Raw genomic sequence first — 16569 nt, forward strand, 5'->3', positions numbered from 1 at the left:
AAAAAACTAGAGAGAGAGAGAGAGAAGGCTGGGGGATGGAACATGAGCGTTGAATTCAAATGGTTTGTTTTCTTTATGGTGTTTGAGGTTCTGGACCAGCGATATTTTTTTCTAAGTAACTTAGTAACCAAAATTCCATTAAAAAGCTCAGTCCAAGTATATTTGAGCTACGATTTAGGGCTAGGTTTTTTTGCACGTTGTAAAGACCTTTAGGAGCATTGGTAGTGGCTTCTCTATCTTCATCTTCATCTTCAAATTTAAAGAATATGTCTTTAAATTCATCTACATTGGCTTATGCATCTTTAAATTTTTGCATAGCTATAAATAGTGCTTCTTCAAATTTGAAGAAGCACTATTCATTCTTCAAACATTAGTTTACTATTTTTTTCTCTCTCCTACCCTTAAAATCAACTTTGTAGAATTTATATTAAGATGATTTTGATACATAAAATTTGTATTAAGTTGATAATACAAAGTGGATGTTAATTGTAAAATATATATAAAAAATAATTTTAGGAAACAAATAAAAAATAAAAAATAATAATATTTTATTATTATTTGATTCAAAGATGCATAAACCAATGTGGGAGTTTTTTTTCATATGCAAAATCATTCTTCAAAAATGATGATTTTGCATATGAAGATGCATAAACCACTACCAATGCTTGGAAGGCTCAAGTCACAAGTCAACAGTACAATGGGAACCCATTGGAATCTCATAAAAATCAAGAACTTCTTGTGATCCCCGGTAGCAAGTATAAGTGGCTCACACGGCTTGCTTGGGTTCGAAAATTTTTTGCTCTTTACCATGATTCCAATGGACTCCGATTGTATCATTCGCTAGTGCTTTTGGAGTATGGACCCCAGATGTGACTTGGGCATTACTTGGGTCATTACAAATGGTATTAAAGCCAATCCCAACAAAAATGTGGGATTTGAGTTGTGCCACCTATGATGAAATGATGCAACAAGGATGTTGAGAATTTAAGGGGAGGAGATTGCAATACTCTATATCGAGTAAGTATAGGTGGTGAATGGGACCCACATTATTTGAGAGTGAGAAATTCTTGCTCTTTACAATGATTTCAAAGGGCTCCAATTGTACAATTGACTATTACTTTTGGAGTATGGGCCTAGATTTGACTGGTGCCTTCTTTGGGGTATGACACACGTGGTCATTCCCTCTGTTTAGTTGTTGAATATTTGATGAAAAAAGGGAAGATAAGAAAATGAATGAATGGATTATGGTCTTTTTTTTTTTCTACAGCTTTTTTAGAAACTTATGTACTTGCAACAAGTGCAAAGATCTTGTCGATGATTTGATACTATTGCTTCTTTGTCTCCAAAACAATGAAAACTTTGTTTAATTTGAAGTTTTGATATCTCGTCTTCCTGCATTTTTATCAGCAATCAAATGGAGCAAAAGTGGGAGAAAGGGAAAAGGAAGCGAGTCTCAGGTTGATCATGACCTGATCACATGGTTAACAATGGTTTAATCTTGTCATATGATCTTGTTGTTTCAGTTGTAGTCAAGGTATGGCTGAATGCAAGGCAAACATATTAATTGATTGGAGAGGATTTAGATACACCTCGTGAAGTATTTGAAAACGCCTCAGAGAGATTACTAACAGATACCTATCAAAAAAGATTACTAACAAATGGGGTGTGTAAACTCTTTTTTCTTTTCATGATAAAAGCATTCTTTTTACTTAATTTTTTAATGAGTAAAGTTGCATGTTTTCTCCAAAGCCCCTTTCTAGGGCATAAGGGCAGTGTTACAAATTTTGGTGTATGATTTTTTTTTTTTTTGTTCAAAGCCCGTCATAATGCACAAGGGTGGATATACATTTTTGTAAAATGCCAAGGAGTATGGTGGCTTTCCATTCAAACTGGTTGTCATCATTGGTGCCCTGGCATGTTGTTTCATCCAGTTCAGATGGGATTTACACCTTCTATGTAAGACTGGGGCCCTAGAAGTTTAGATGTTTTACTTATAAAAAAAAGAAGTTTAGATGTTTTGGGAAGTGATTTGAGTTGTGAAGAAATCTTGGTAGTGTGTTGACAAATATATTTCAAACCAATGAAGATAAGAGAAATGTTGCATTCTTTAGTATCATAATACAAGGAGAAAGTTTGTAAACAAGAATGTGAAAATGTTGACTTTTGAAGTTTACAATGCATTCATATTTTTGGAAGGTTTATCAGTTAAGGGCAATAAGATTTCTGTGGGATATTGGCTTAAAGAATTGAGGTTCATATGTTTATGGTGGGATTAGCTTGGGTGATGCCGAGATGGATAGTGGACCTCCTAGGTTCTTGGAAAGCCATTCAGGGTAACTCTCAGATCGCTTCTATTTGAAAGATGGTTTTAATATGTTTATGGTGGTATATTTGGAAGGAGAGGAACGGAAGAAGTTTTGAAGATCAAGTGCGGTCAATGGATGAGCTTAGAAGTTTATTTTTCAATACTTTATTCCATTGGTTGGTTGTAATTGATTTTCATGGCTTCTCGTTTCATGACCCTTGTATCTCTAAACTAAGCACACCTAGGCATTGCTCTTTTATATGTACCATATACTTGGGCTTTTTCCTATTCTTTTGATCAATAAAATATTGTTTACCGATAAAAAAAATTGGAACAATATAATCGATAAAAAAAAAATGGAACAATATAGTAGTAGTGCAACCAAATATCGGAGATCAATAGAGCATAGGCCATACTGGTTCCCATGGGATGAAATTTTGGGATGGATTTTCCATTTAATGGAGACACATTCTATGTAATAGGGTCTTAAAGTGATTTTTTGGCATATCAGGAATTTTGCCATGCAAAAAGGGTAGAATTTGATACAATCACATGATTATTTTTATTGCAGCTAGGTTATGTAATTTACTTTTGAATTGAGCATTCAAAAACTACCGTTGTGTATAACTGATGGTAGTTGCTGGAAGACTGCAATTCTCTGTATTTTGTTCCTTTCTTCTTCTTTTTTCCTGACAAGTGATTTTGTTCCTTTCATTTGGGTCATGTCCCCTAGAATATTCCGACTTGCAAAACCCCAGGATGGATTGTGGGGAATTGGGATTCTTATTCAGCATTTTATCTCACGTTATTTAAGCACTGCCCTGAGTGGCGCTATTTTCTCTTTGTTGAAGTATCTCATATTAGGTCCCCATACTTGAACATTGCAGTAGTTCCATCATTTCTATGTCGCCACAACAAGTGAATGTGGTTTTTCAAATGAGTTTGTTGCTTCTAGTTTATGAATTTGATGATTATCATGTATGGAATTGAATTACTCCATAACATTTTGATATTTAGGAAAAGTTTACATACATTTTCTGCTTTATTATTTTAATGTAACTACGTGCATTTTTTATTGTTACTGTTTTAATTTTTTTAATTTTGATATAGAATATGTTTTTCTGTTCATGGATTCTACTGGTAATTTCTTTCTCCTGTTTATATTTCGTTGAGTTGCTAAAATGAGATATATCAACTTTGTTATCATTGTTTATTCTGCTGATTGAATCGTGCTTTGCCCCCGCCCAGTTTTGTTCTTCATTTTTTTGTCACCTTTTGTTGAACAGGGTTTCAGGAAGGTTGATCCAGACCGATGGGAATTTGCAAATGAGGGCTTCTTGAGGGGCCAAAAACACCTGCTTAAGAGTATTAGTCGGCGAAAACCTGCTCATGGACATAGTCATCAACAGTCACAGCAATCACAAGAACAGAGTTCATCACTGGGAGCTTGTGTAGAGGTTGGGAAGTTTGGCCTGGAGGAAGAGGTTGAGAGGCTTAAGAGGGACAAGAATGTGCTTATGCAGGAACTTGTCAGGTTGAGGCAGCAGCAACAGGCAACTGATAGTCAGCTGCAAACCATGGTGCAGCGTCTTCAGGGGATGGAGCAGAGGCATCAACAGGTGATGTCATTCCTGGCAAAGGCTGTGCAGAGTCCTGGCTTCTTGGCCCAGTTTATGCAGCAGCAAAATGAGAGCAACAAGCGCATGACTGAAGGCAGCAAAAAACGGAGGCTTAAGCAAGAAGATATTTCCGAGAGGGAAGATTCTCCTGCTCCTGATGGACAGATTGTTAAGTATCAACCACTAAAGAATGAGGCAACAAAGGCAATGCTCAGGCAGATTATGAAAATGGATGCTTCCTCCAGGCTGGAATCTTTTAACGACGAAGATGGTTTACTGATTGCCGATGGTCCATCATCGACCAGTGCAATGGACAGTGGGAGCTCTACAAGCCATGTATCAGGAGTGACTCTGCAAGAGGTCTCACCAACTTCTGAGAAAGTTGCAACTCCATTCCCAGTCCCAGATATGAGTCTGCTGGTTGGAGCACAAGATGCACCTTCCATTTCTGTTCCTGAGGCCAATTTAATCATGCCTGAGCTTTCTCAAATACCTGAAATGATGCCCGAAAGTATTGTGGACATTCCCAAGGAAAATTACATGGGACCTGAGACAGGCAATGGAGGATTTTTAGATCCCTCATTGGAAGTTAATGGGTCTCTTCCCATAGAAATGGATGATATCTCCCCAGATTCTGACATTGATCTCTTTCTAAGTGATCCCAACTTTTGGGATGACCTTGTGCAAAGTCCAGTGCCGGAAGATATTGAATCAAATTCTGTGCACGGTATGTTCAAGGAAAATGAAGCACAGCCAATGGAGAACGGATGGGACAATGTTCAGCATCTGGACAAGCTTACGAAACAAATGGGCCTTCTTACATCAGATATTAAAGAGGCCTGATATTGGTTACTACATGTACATTAGTTTCACTCATCGGATGAGGTAATACTAATCGTCTTTCTAATCATGCAATCCTCTTGTTTTGGTCTTTGGAAGAGCAGCTAAGGCCCCTTGTCTCTGTTCACCCTTGCTTTGTTTTGCTCATATGGAGACCCTTAATTTAGTTTTTTTGGTTCTTTTCTCTGAATCCTCCTTTACCTCATGTTGATGATGTGTGCAGTGACTCGATGGGATAAGTATTGTAACTGGCTATAGCTCTAATTTTATGTTCCTTTATACGAGTTGATGTCCTGCTCTAGCTAGGCATGGCCTTTGTTTGAAAGAATGAATGGTAATGGATGCTTTGCTGAAAAAAATAATAATTTGAGTCTAGATTATTTTACTAGATTACATTTCCCTTCTGTAAAATACGAATTTTTGTTCATAGTTATCTGAAACATTGGCAGTAAATATATGATCCTTCTAAAGTTTGACCTGGTGAATGTACATTCTGGAACATACTACTGGAGGTTGGAGTTATTTGGTTGAGGGACAATTGTTGAAACAATTATCCTAAAGGGAGCACATGTAGGTCTGATCTCTTTAGGGTCATAGGGACCTAATATGGATAGTCATAAGCAGCCCAAGCAAAATCCATCTTCAACTTGAAATGATATTAGTGGAAACGATACTTCTACTGAAACCTGTGGGTGATTAAATTTGGAAGCTTTAGGAGTTCTGCTATATATAGTCACTTTTGCATACTCCTTGCGCACTCCACTGATGTGATTGGCCAAAGCAATTATTTTATATTAAAAAAAGTTACACAGCCAATCAAATTAATGGAGTGCACAAAGAATACGCAAAAGTGACTGCACATAGAATTTTTGTTATTTTTGTGGTACGATTTGATTTGCAATATTCAGATCTGTAATTTTTTCTTACAAATTTAATCAAGCCACATCAGCAGTATGCAGTGTGTGTACTATACATCGGCTCATGAATAGAATTTTCCTTGTGCATGATTCTTAGAATAGCCTACAGATATTGGAGCTTCGTACTTTTAGCAAGATGAATTGAATTTCTCGGATATATGATTCTTTCTGATCTATAGATGCGGATCCTCTCCAATGGCTTTGCAGCTTGTAAGAAAACCCTTACCAAGGATAGCGCCATAAGCTGATGCAGGATCTTCCTACGCAACAAGATCATGCTTGCTGATGGTACACTTTAGCGTAAAAAATATATGCTTGCCACTGAAAAAAGAGGGTGTTATTACTAGCGTGAAATTATTAATTCTATTTTATTTTTTGTTCTGTTTAGAACTTGATTGTGGAGTTATTTTAGCCTCTTTCTTCTTTGATTACTAATTTAGTGGACTATTTATATAGAGTAAAAAGGATGAAATATTTTCGTTATTTTAATTTGATTTAATGTATGAGATGTTTTAGAAGTGATAATTTTTATCAATAAATTACATTTGTAGAGGATATAAGTCTGTTAATATGTTAAAATCTGATTATTTTTAAAACCTTAAAAGGATGTTCAAATCATAATGGATTAACTGATCTTGATCCTACTCACCCAATGAATTAAATGTATATCAGTTCTTGTCATCTTGAGTTTTTATTTTAATTTTAGAATCTTCCGTCAAAACTCTTGTTTAATTCCTAACAATCTACTTGTAGCGTGGCATCAATCAATTATAATTTTAAGAAATGATATTTGTAATTCTAGTGCAAGTCTCCCATATTCTCTCTGACAAAAGTAGATAAATTTGAAATTTATATGAAAAAATTATTTTTTTTAATGATAAACCCTCTTTAGAAATGTATCTAGCTATAATGTACAAGTCTCTTGGAATGATAATGAAAAAAATGAAATTTAAGTTTTTAAAAGTATTTTAAACTTAAGAAAAAAATAAAATAAATTAGTAAATAAATATTCAAATTCAGATTGTTTAAAAAGAATAAAGAATTAATATGGAATTTTAATACATTTCATTTCTTGTTTTTTTCCTTTTATTGACTTATTTAATTTAACTTCTTTGAAAACATAAGGCTTGTTTTAAATAATTTTTAATTCATTAAAACTATTTTATCTTTTTATTGGTTTTTAGAGAGATGATATACATGTCAAGTAGGGCTGTACGAAACCGACGAGACCGATCGAAATCGGCCGCCGGAATTTGGAACTAGTCAAACTTGGTGGAGAACTAGTCGGCCGACAATAGAAAATGTTGCAAATCAACGTCAGCTGGTTCGGTCTCGACTTAAACCAACCAATATAATATATTTATATATTCTTTATATATATCTTTAAGTAAAATAACATTGATTCGTTTAAGTGAATTAAACAGCATCGTTTTACACTAACGGTTTAAAAAAAAAAGTTAATATGAAACAACGTTTTACACCTCTTCTTCTCATGATTCTCTTTCTCTTTTTCAGACTTTCTCTCTCCTCTCTCATGTACCAGTCGATAGCCTCTCTCCATGCAAATGCTACCCCAACATGTCCCTCTGCTAGCCAGTGGCATCCATTCTGATTGGTAGAAACCAACTCCCTTCGTTTACCTCTCATATGTCTCTCATCTATTCACTTATGGAAAAATCTGAAAGTTTCAGGTGATGCTCGTTTCAACTTTTCCTTTGGATTCTTTGGAGTTGATTTGTTGCGAACTTATGAATCTTGTGGATTTGTGATGTAGCACGTTGGGATCGAATTCAAGTAGAAATTATAGGGTTCAAAACCAACCCCCAAACTGTCGAATCGATCGTAACTGACTGTCGAATTCCAACCGTCTCTCTCTCTCTCTCTGTTGACCGATTCAGTCAATATTGGCATCTTAAAAACATGTTAGGTTTGGTTTTCAGCCCTAGTGTCAAGTTTTAATTGATTGCCATATAACATTAATATTATACCTGGCATGATTTAATTGCTGATTTTAGATAACCTAATAAGTATTAAGTAAGCAAAAATCATGAACTGATTTTCTTTGCACTATATTTTATTAGTATGAAATTATTCTGATATGTTATATTTTAACTAATTCATATGTTTATTATTTAAACAGATGGCAACTAAAAATATGGCATAAGAAATATAATAGAAAATACTTTAAAATTATAAAATTATTTTTATTATAAAATATATTTATTATATTATATAAAATTATATTATTTTATAATTTTATTTTTATAAAATCTCTTTATAACTATAACTATTCTCAATATGATAATATGCCGTGTGATCTCAAAATAAACACTCAATAATGAATTCTAAAAAGAGAATTACTTTTTTCTTTTTCTCAATAGAAGCTGCTTTTTTTTTTCCTTTCAAAATGCTTGTCCGAGACCTTACATCTCGGAGCCATAGCACGCTGTCTTTCTGCATTCGGTAAGGGACAAACTGACTGACTAATTTGGTAAGGATACTAGGATAGTGCTAGCGGGCCGCGCTGTGCATACTGCTGCTCTATTTCATATATTATTTTTTTAATCATTTTAATCATTAAAAAAAATAAAAAATAAAAAATCATCTTTCTCTTAATTATTAAAAAAAGAATTATTATTTTTTTATAAATAACCATTTTTTTAATCATTAAATCAAAAAATTAAAATAATTGAAGATAATTTTGAAGGGCTATTTGGTAAATTCACAACGTCATCCGGTCGTCACAAAAAATCAACCCACAAAAGGGCATTCTGCTTCTTGCCCGATTCCACCGTCTTCACCGCCTCCAACATACCTGCGTCCCCTCTCTCTCTCGCTCCCTCCCTCCAATCTACGGTTTAAGTTTACCCCTCCGATGACAGCGTACATTGTGACCCTCCTAAAACCCTAAGAAAGAAAATTCCTCAATCCGCTTGTCTTTCAAGACTCAACTATGTCCGGAGTCGATAATGAAGGCGAGGCGTCTGGCTTAAAAGGTGGAGGCGGCAGTGATCATCCGGCACCAGCGCCGATGCCGAGCGCGAACGCCCCGCCGCCGTTCCTAAGTAAGACGTACGACATGGTCGATGACTCCGCCACCGACCGAATAGTGTCATGGAGCCCCACGAACAACAGCTTCGTGGTGTGGAACCCGCCCGAGTTCGCCAGGGACCTCCTGCCCAAGTACTTCAAGCACAACAACTTCTCCAGCTTTGTCAGGCAGCTCAACACCTACGTATATGCCTTCCCCTATATATCCGTAGCTTTCCTCAACTTCTCGTCGCTCTTCTTTTTATTGCTTTGAATTGTGCGAGTGTGCGTGATTTGTATGATCACGATCATGATGAGTACAGTAGTGGAATTAAGAATTAGTTTCAGCAGTGGAGTAGAGATCACCCTGTAGAAATGACAACAATTAGGGTTATTATAGAAGCTCTCTTCTGGTTTGTGGGAAGGCCAGGGATCTACTTATACAAAAAACGAAGAGAGAGAGAGAGAGAGAGAGAAGGCGGGGGATGGGAAATTAGCATTAGAAAAATTATAGCCATAAGCTCCACACTCCAGCATACCACTTAAAAAGATCTGATTTTATTCTTTTACCCTGATATTTCATATTATATTTTGAATTCATTGTTTTGTTTTCTTTTTGTATGAGGTTCTTCAACTGCGATCATTCTGTTTTTTTAAGTAACAAGAATTCCATCAAAAAGGACAAAAGCTCAGTCCATGTAAATTAAGTTCTAATTTAGGGCTAGATTTTTGTGCGCATGGTTGTTACCGCTGTTTGGTTGCTGAAAATTTAATGAAAAAAGGGAAAATAAGAAACTGAATGAATGGATTATGGTCCTTTTTGTACGGCTTATATGTTTTGAAACTTATGTACTTGTTGCAACAAGTGCGACAGTCTTGTTGATGATTGGATACTATGCTGTCTCCGAAACAATGAAAAGTTTGTTTAAATTGAAGTTTTGATATCTCGTCTTCCTGCATTTTTATCAGCAACCAAATGGAGCAGAAGTGGGAGAAAAGGAAAAGGAAGCGAGTCTCAGGTTGATCACGACCTGATCACTTGGTTAAAAATGATTTTATCTTGTCGTTTGATCTTGTTTTTTCATTTGGTAGCCAAGGTATAGCTGAATGCAAGGCAACCATATGAATTGATTAAAGAGGATCTGGATACACCTCTTGAAGTATTTGAAAGAGCCTCAGAGAGATTACTAATGGATGGGACGTGGAAATTCTTTTTATTTGCTTTTGATGATAAAAGCATTCCGTAGTTCAATTGAAAAGGGTTGAAGGTGTTCGGACTTGATCACGAGTATGGTGGTTTCCATTCAAACTGGCGGTCATCATTGGTGCCCTGAGGCTGGCATGTTGTTTTGTCCAGTTCAGATGGGATATAAGTAAGACTGGGGTCCAAGAAGCTTAGATTTTCTTGGGATGTGAGTTGAGTTGTGAAGGCAATCATGTTCTTTGCATTCCAATAAAATTTCTTCGGCATAAGGCATAGGTGGCTGAAATTGGTTGCGTGTTGAAAAATCTATTATAAATCAGTAAAGATAAGAGAAAGAATGTTCTGTAGTATCATAAGGAGAAAGTTTGTAAACTAGAATGTGAAGATGTTGAGTTTTGAAGTTCCTATTGCATTCATACTTTTTGAAGGTTTATTAGTTAAAAGAAATAAGATGGCTGTGGTATATTGGTTTATAGAATTTAGGTTAACTAGAATGTCTTCTGATAAAATGGAACATTGTAATGGAGGATGTGCAACCAAAAATCAAAGATCGATAGAATGTAGGCTTCGGTTCCTGTGGGATAAAATGTTAGGATGGAAACTCATTCTATGTAATGGATCTCAAAGTGATTTGTTTGCTTTTGGCGTATCGAGAATTTTGTCTTGTAAAAAGGGTAGAATTTGACACAAGCACATAGATTTTTTTATGGATCTGCGAATGTAATTTACTTTTGAATAGACGTATTCAAAACCTACCATTATATATGACTTGTGGCAGTTAGCAAGAGTTTTATGAAAGACTGCAATTCTATCCGATTATGTCCCTTTCATTTGGTCTGTTTCCTCTTGATTCTTCCTGCTTACAAAACACCATAATGGATTGTGGGGGATTGGGATTCTTATTCGGCATTTCATTGCACACTATTTAAACACTGCCCCAAGTGGCATTAGTCCTTTTTTTAATGAAGTATTGCATATTTCGTCCCTGTAGTTTAACTTTGCCATGTCGTTGCAATAGTTATATTTCAGTAGTTCCAACATTTCTATGGCCCTGTTGCAAGTGTATGTGGTTTTGAAATCAGTCCATTGCTCCTAGTTTATGAACTTGATGAGGATCATGTACAGAATTGAATTACTTCATAAAATTTTGATATGCAGGAAAAGTTTATGTACATTTTCAGTCTTATTTTTTAAATGTAACTAAAAGCATTTTTTATTACTACTGTTATTTTTTCAAAAATTTAGATAGAGAATTTACTTGTTTGGTCCATTGATTTGTGCTTTGCCCCCACCGGGTTTGTTAATTTTTTTGTCAACATTTGTTGAACAGGGTTTCAGGAAGGTTGATCCAGACCGCTGGGAATTTGCAAATGAGGGTTTTTTGAGGGGCCAAAAACACCTGCTTAAGGGTATTAGTCGGCGAAAACCTGCCCATGGACATAGTCATCAACAGCCACAGCAATCAAATGAACAGAGTTCATCAATGAGAGCTTGTGTAGAGGTTGGGAAGTTTGGTCTAGAGGAAGAGGTCGAGAGGCTTAAGAGGGACAAGAATGTGCTTATGCAGGAACTTGTCAAGTTGAGGCAGCAACAACAGGCTACTGATAGTCAGCTGCAAACCATGGTGCAGCGTCTTCAGGGGATGGAGCAGAGGCAGCAACAGGTGATGTCATTTCTGGCAAAAGCTATGCAGAGTCCTGGCTTCTTGGCCCAGTTTGTGCAGCAGCAAAATGAGAGCAACAAGCGCATAACTGAAGGAAACAAAAAACGGAGGCTTAAACAGGAAGATATTTCCGAGAGTGAAGATTCTCCTGTTCCTGATGGTCAGATTGTTAAGTATCAACCAATAACAAATGAGGCGACAAAGGCAATGCTCAGGCGGATTATGAAAACGGATGCGTCCTCCAGGCTGGAATCTTTTAATGACAAAGATGGTTTCCTGATTGCTGATAGTCCATCATCGGTCAATGCAATGGACAGTGTGAGCTCTACAAGCCGTGTATCAGGAGTGACTCTGCAAGAGGTCCCACCAACTTCATCTCATAGTGTAACTTCCGACAAAGTTGCAACTCCATTCCCAGATATGAGTCTGCTGGTTGGGGCCCAAGATGCACCTTCCATTTCTGTTCCTGAGGCCGATATAATCATGCCTGAGCTGTCTCAAATACCTGAAATGATGCCGGAAAGTATCATGCGCATTCCCAAGGATAATTACATGGGACCTGAGACCGGCAATGGTGGATTTATAGATCCCACATTGGAAGTTAATGGGTCTCTTCCCATAGAAATTGATTATATCTCCCCAGATGCAGATATTGATCTCTTTCTAAGCGATCCTAACTTTTGGGATGACCTTGTGCAAAGTCCAGTGCTGGAAGATATTGAATCAAATTCTGTGCAGGGTATGTCCAAGGAAAATGAAGAACAGCCAATGGAGAATAGATGGGACAATGTTCAGCATATGGACAAGCTTACGAAACAAATGGACCTTCTTACATCAGATATCAAAGAGGATTGATATTGGTTACTACTTGTACACTAGTATACTCATCGGATGAGGTAATACTAATCATCTTTTTAATCATGCAATCATCTTGTTTGTCATTGGAAGAGCAGCTAATCTCTGTTCACCCTAGCTTTGTTTTGCATATATGGAGACCCTTAATTTAGTTTTTACTATCTTTCTTCTTCTTTTTTGTGGATTTTCCTTTATCTCATGTTGGTGCTGCTTGCAGAGGCTATAGCTATGGTTTTATGTTCCTTTATAGGAGTTGATGTCCTGCTCTAGTTAGGCATGGCCTTTGTTCAAAAGAATGCATGGTAATGGATGCTTTGTTAAAAATAAAAAATATATAATAATAATAATAGTAATAGTAATAATAATCTGAGTCTTGTAGTCCACGTTCAGAATATTTTACTAGATTAAATTACCCTTCTGTAAAATACACACTTTTGTTCGTAGTTATTTGGAACATTTAAAGTAAATATATGATCCTTCGGAAGTTTGACGTGGTGAATATGCATTATGGAACATACTATTGGATGTTTGAGTTGTGTGTGATAAGTAGAGGTTCGAGTTATTTGGCATGCGCATTTCCTTGGTCTAGGACATGCATTTCCTTGGTCTAGAATGTCCTATGAACACTAGTCATTGGATTGTGTGGTTAAGTGTGATACCCCATATGATATGGATAAGGGTAGGTGGTGTATGAGATTCCACATTGCTTGGGAAAGGGAAGTTCTTGCTCTTTATAAGGTTCCAATGGGGCTCCAATTGTATCATTGACTAGTCCTTTTGGAGTATAGGCCATGTGGTTTGAGCCTTCCATTGGGGCGTTACAAATGGTATCAGAGCCAGTCTCAACTAGAAATGTGGGACTTGAGCCATGCCACCTACAATAGATAGGCCCGACGAGGATGTCGGGAATTTAAGGGGGGTAGATTGTGATACCCCATATGATATGGATAAGGGTAGATGGTGTATGGGATCTCACATTGCTTGAGAAAGAGAAGTTCTTGCTCTTTATAAGGTTCCAATGGGGCTCCAATTTTATCATTGACTAGTCCTTTTGAAGTATAAGCTATGTGGTTTGGGCCTTCCATTGGGGCGTTACATTAAGGGACAGTTGTTGAAACAGTTATCATAAAGGGTGCACATGCAGGCCTCATATCTTTTCGGTTCATAGGGACCTAATGTGGATAATCATAAGCATCCCGAGCAAAACCCATTGATACCTTAAAGTGATATTATTGGAAATGATACTTCTTTAGAAACCTGTGGTTGGGGAAGCTTGAAGTTCTTGGTGAGAAAACATATATGTCAAAGGTTAAATGAACACAGAATAAGACTTTACCCAAGCCTAGAATTTTGAGTTTGACAGGATGCTACCTGTTCAAAGTTCGATCAGAACTTAGTAGGTTTCCGCATGATTATTTGAAGAGAAGTGACATTCATCATCATTTTAATAATCATCCCCAATATAGCATCAAATGATTGGAAAATTGTTTGTTATCATTTACTTTATCTTCCAAGTCATTTGATACCACATAAGGGCAGATATTGGAGCTTTATATGTTTTAGAATTTCTCAGAGATATGATTTTTATCCATTCTATAGACCGATCCTCCAATGGTTTTGCTTGTAAGAAAATCCTTCCCAAGGATAGCCATAAGCTGATGCAGGGCATTGCTACACAGCAAGATCATTTTGATCTTAAATCTTAGGCTCTTTTTATTGTGAACTTTTGGTCTATTCTATACATGGTGACTTGGAAACGTTCAAGTCATCAAAAGCATTTGCCACTGCAAAAAAAGGTGTTCACGGTTTATTATCACTAGTCGTGGAATTGTTAAACTATTATTTTTATTCTATATTCATCACTACTCGTGAAATTATTGACTATTAATTTTATTTTTATTTTGTTTTTAACCTGCTTGTAAAGTTTACCAATTTTAGTGGATTATATACATAGGAAAGGCGATGAAAGATTGTAGATGTAAAAACCGTAGTGTTCTTGACCTTTAATATAGAGAGACAGACATAAATGACATAGTTCAACAGAAGCCAACATCTTTATGAGAGCAAGAAAGCCTCGAGCGAATGCCAAATGTTTCCATTTTCCTCTTTGCAAAGAAAACTGTCGTCTTGATACGTGCCTGAATAGGAGCAAATGATCAGGCCCTCTTGTCAGCTAATGGCAATCCATAGTACCCTATAAACCTTCTGTTAGTTAAGGGAAAAGCGGCCTCTACATGGTTTTGCCTTCCATTTCGGCTTTTCTGATCCTTATAAATCTGATTTCTAGATCCTGCAGGCATGATCCCTATATCTTCCAATCATATCCCATGAGTTAGTGATCAAAATTGTTCATAAAAATAGGGTGTCCGGTTAATTACTTTAAGTAGAAAAGAGTTGTGAGAAGTACACGTGGCAATGTGAAGACTCACCTAAAAAACTAACTTTTCTATTCTCCGATCTGCTTGTGGCTTCTCTTACACACTTCAATCCCATTTATTAATAGTTTAATACTCGTCAGATTGAGTTCTATGCTTCTCTTAAATACATAGAGAGTGAAGAAGTATAAGGGAATGAAGGAAAGAAGAAAGTTTGGAAGGAGTATTAATGACATTGGTGAGAGAGAGAGAAGGCATCGGCTGCATGCACTAAGGCTATCGCTGCCACCACCAAAACCAGCTTCTGAGTTTCAACACCAAACCCAATTCCCGACATTCTTGTCATGCCCCTCTCCCAACTCCCTAGGTATCAAAAACCTATCCGGCCTTGAGAAAATAGCCATTCTTGGACATGGTAGTAGCGGCACGGTCTATAAAGTTCTACACAAGAAAACCATGTCAATTTACGCATTGAAAGTGCTCAGGATCAATCAAAATGATGTCAGTGTTTACCTGCAGGCTGCATGTGAGGCCGATATCCTCAAACAAGTTGACTCCCAATATATAATAATGTGCCTTGCAGTTTTCGATAATCATTTTGTTGGTGTGAAATGTGGAGGCAATCTTTGCTTTGTCATGGAGTACATGGAAGGTGGTTCCCTACAGGACGTGTTGCGAGCACGACAAAGATTGACTGAGCAGGTTATCTCTAGTATGGCCAAGCGTGTCCTGGAAGGATTGCACTATTTGCATGGCATGCAGATAGTGCACAGAGACATAAAACCATCAAACCTTTTTGTAAATGATAAGGGAGAGGTAAAGATTGCAGATTTTGGGGTCAGCCATGTCATGGAGAGGGCACGTGAAGCATGTGACTCGAACATTGGCACATGCGCCTACATGAGTCCAGAAAGATTCGATCCAGAGGGGTGGGGTGGTGATGATGTAGATGGGTTTTGCCGGGGATGTGTGGTCACTTGGGGTGGTGGTGTTGGAATGCCATGTTGGTCATTATCCATTAATTGGTGCAGGGCAACCACCTGACTGGGCGTCATTGATGTGTGCAATTTGCTTTGCAGGAAGGCTAGAGATGCCGGAGACAGCCTCGCCAGAGTTTCGGAGCGTTGTTCGAAGGTGCCTAGAGAAGGATTGGAGGAAGAGAGGGACAGTGGCTGAGCTTCTTGGTCATCCTTTCGTGAACAAACGTCGCATTTCTATGAAAAGGGTGGTTAATTAATTGATTGCCCTTAATTTGCACAATTCAGTTCCACTTGCATCCTTTTCTTTTCCGGTCCCATTAGAATCTCTTTTTGTTTTCATAACATATGATTTTTTTATTAAAAAAACCTTTTATTTTTTCAAACTTTAATATTTTAAAAATAAAAATCTTCCAACCCCACATCATGTCATGAGTATCTGGCTTGTTGTCATGACGATTAGAAGAAACGAATTTGCCAAGCTGCCTCACGACTATTATATGAACATACTGCGAATCATGTAGTAAATTAACAGTCCAATTTGCAGGTCTAACAATTTAATGCCTCAAATATTATAATCGCTCCTCTCTACCAGGCCTGATAGAAGGGAAACATGCACTAATCTCTGTACTCGGACAAAGCAGCGTTGTGTATCACAAGTTAGAAAATAAAATAGTGAAACAAACCATAGAAGATGCTTATTTGATTTCACGCAATAAGAGAAGAAATAAAAGTTAAAAATTGAATAAAATATTATTAAAATATTATTTTTATTTTGAGATTT

The 16569-nt window shown here is 36.9% G+C and overlaps 3 protein-coding genes across 8 annotated transcripts in view; all 3 read left to right on the top strand.

Annotated features, from left to right (window-relative positions):
* LOC108984137 (heat shock factor protein HSF8-like) overlaps positions 1-6194 on the top strand; it is a 12508-nt gene extending 6314 nt beyond the window's left edge. Inside the window, exons 2-3 of one of the 4 annotated variants that reach the window (XM_035693905.1) lie at positions 3592-4809; positions 5889-6194. In XM_035693905.1, coding sequence (XP_035549798.1) covers positions 3592-4767 — 1176 coding nt within the window. In that variant the 3' untranslated portion in view covers positions 4768-4809; positions 5889-6194. Of the gene's footprint in view, positions 1-1416; positions 1535-3591; positions 5171-5860 lie in introns of those variants that run through there. The other 3 variants (XM_035693906.1, XM_035693907.1, XM_035693904.1) reach the window with 3 other exon arrangements.
* A 2264-nt stretch (positions 6195-8458) lies between these two features.
* LOC108982254 (heat shock factor protein HSF8-like) lies at positions 8459-16207 on the top strand. 3 transcript variants are annotated; one of them, XM_035694096.1, is made up of 4 exons: positions 8691-8916; positions 9681-9730; positions 11246-12474; positions 15888-16121. In XM_035694096.1, the coding sequence occupies exons 1-3, from the start codon at positions 8796-8798 to the stop codon at positions 12431-12433; spliced, it is 1359 nt and encodes a 452-aa protein (XP_035549989.1). In that variant the 5' UTR covers positions 8691-8795; the 3' UTR covers positions 12434-12474; positions 15888-16121. The 3 variants fall into 3 exon arrangements, with proteins under 3 accessions (XP_018809116.1, XP_018809115.1, XP_035549989.1); XM_018953571.2 differs by lacking the exon at positions 9681-9730 and having other exon boundaries at positions 8459-8916; positions 15888-16207; XM_018953570.2 differs by lacking the exons at positions 9681-9730; positions 15888-16121 and having other exon boundaries at positions 8459-8916; positions 11246-12606.
* LOC108982249 (mitogen-activated protein kinase kinase 10-like) lies at positions 15004-15984 on the top strand. Its single transcript, XM_035693865.1, has 2 exons — positions 15004-15815; positions 15888-15984. The coding sequence occupies exons 1-2, from the start codon at positions 15004-15006 to the stop codon at positions 15982-15984; spliced, it is 909 nt and encodes a 302-aa protein (XP_035549758.1).
* Positions 16208-16569: the final 362 nt, after the last annotated feature.

Source organism: Juglans regia, chromosome 9, assembly GCF_001411555.2.
Source record: "Juglans regia cultivar Chandler chromosome 9, Walnut 2.0, whole genome shotgun sequence".
Lineage (NCBI taxonomy): Eukaryota > Viridiplantae > Streptophyta > Magnoliopsida > Fagales > Juglandaceae > Juglans > Juglans regia.

Excerpts from the sequence above, each read along its gene's own strand:
- LOC108982249 (XM_035693865.1), top strand. The coding sequence starts at position 15,004 with ATGAAGGAAAGAAGAAAGTTTGGAAGGAGTATTAATGACATTGGTGAG. Across the intron at positions 15,816-15,887 it reads GGTGTTGGAATGCCATGTTG|GAAGGCTAGAGATGCCGGAG; the intron begins GTCATTATCCAT and ends TTTGCTTTGCAG.
- LOC108982254 (XM_018953571.2), top strand. The coding sequence starts at position 8,635 with ATGTCCGGAGTCGATAATGAAGGCGAGGCGTCTGGCTTAAAAGGTGGA. Across the intron at positions 8,917-11,245 it reads TCAGGCAGCTCAACACCTAC|GGTTTCAGGAAGGTTGATCC; the intron begins GTATATGCCTTC and ends TTTGTTGAACAG.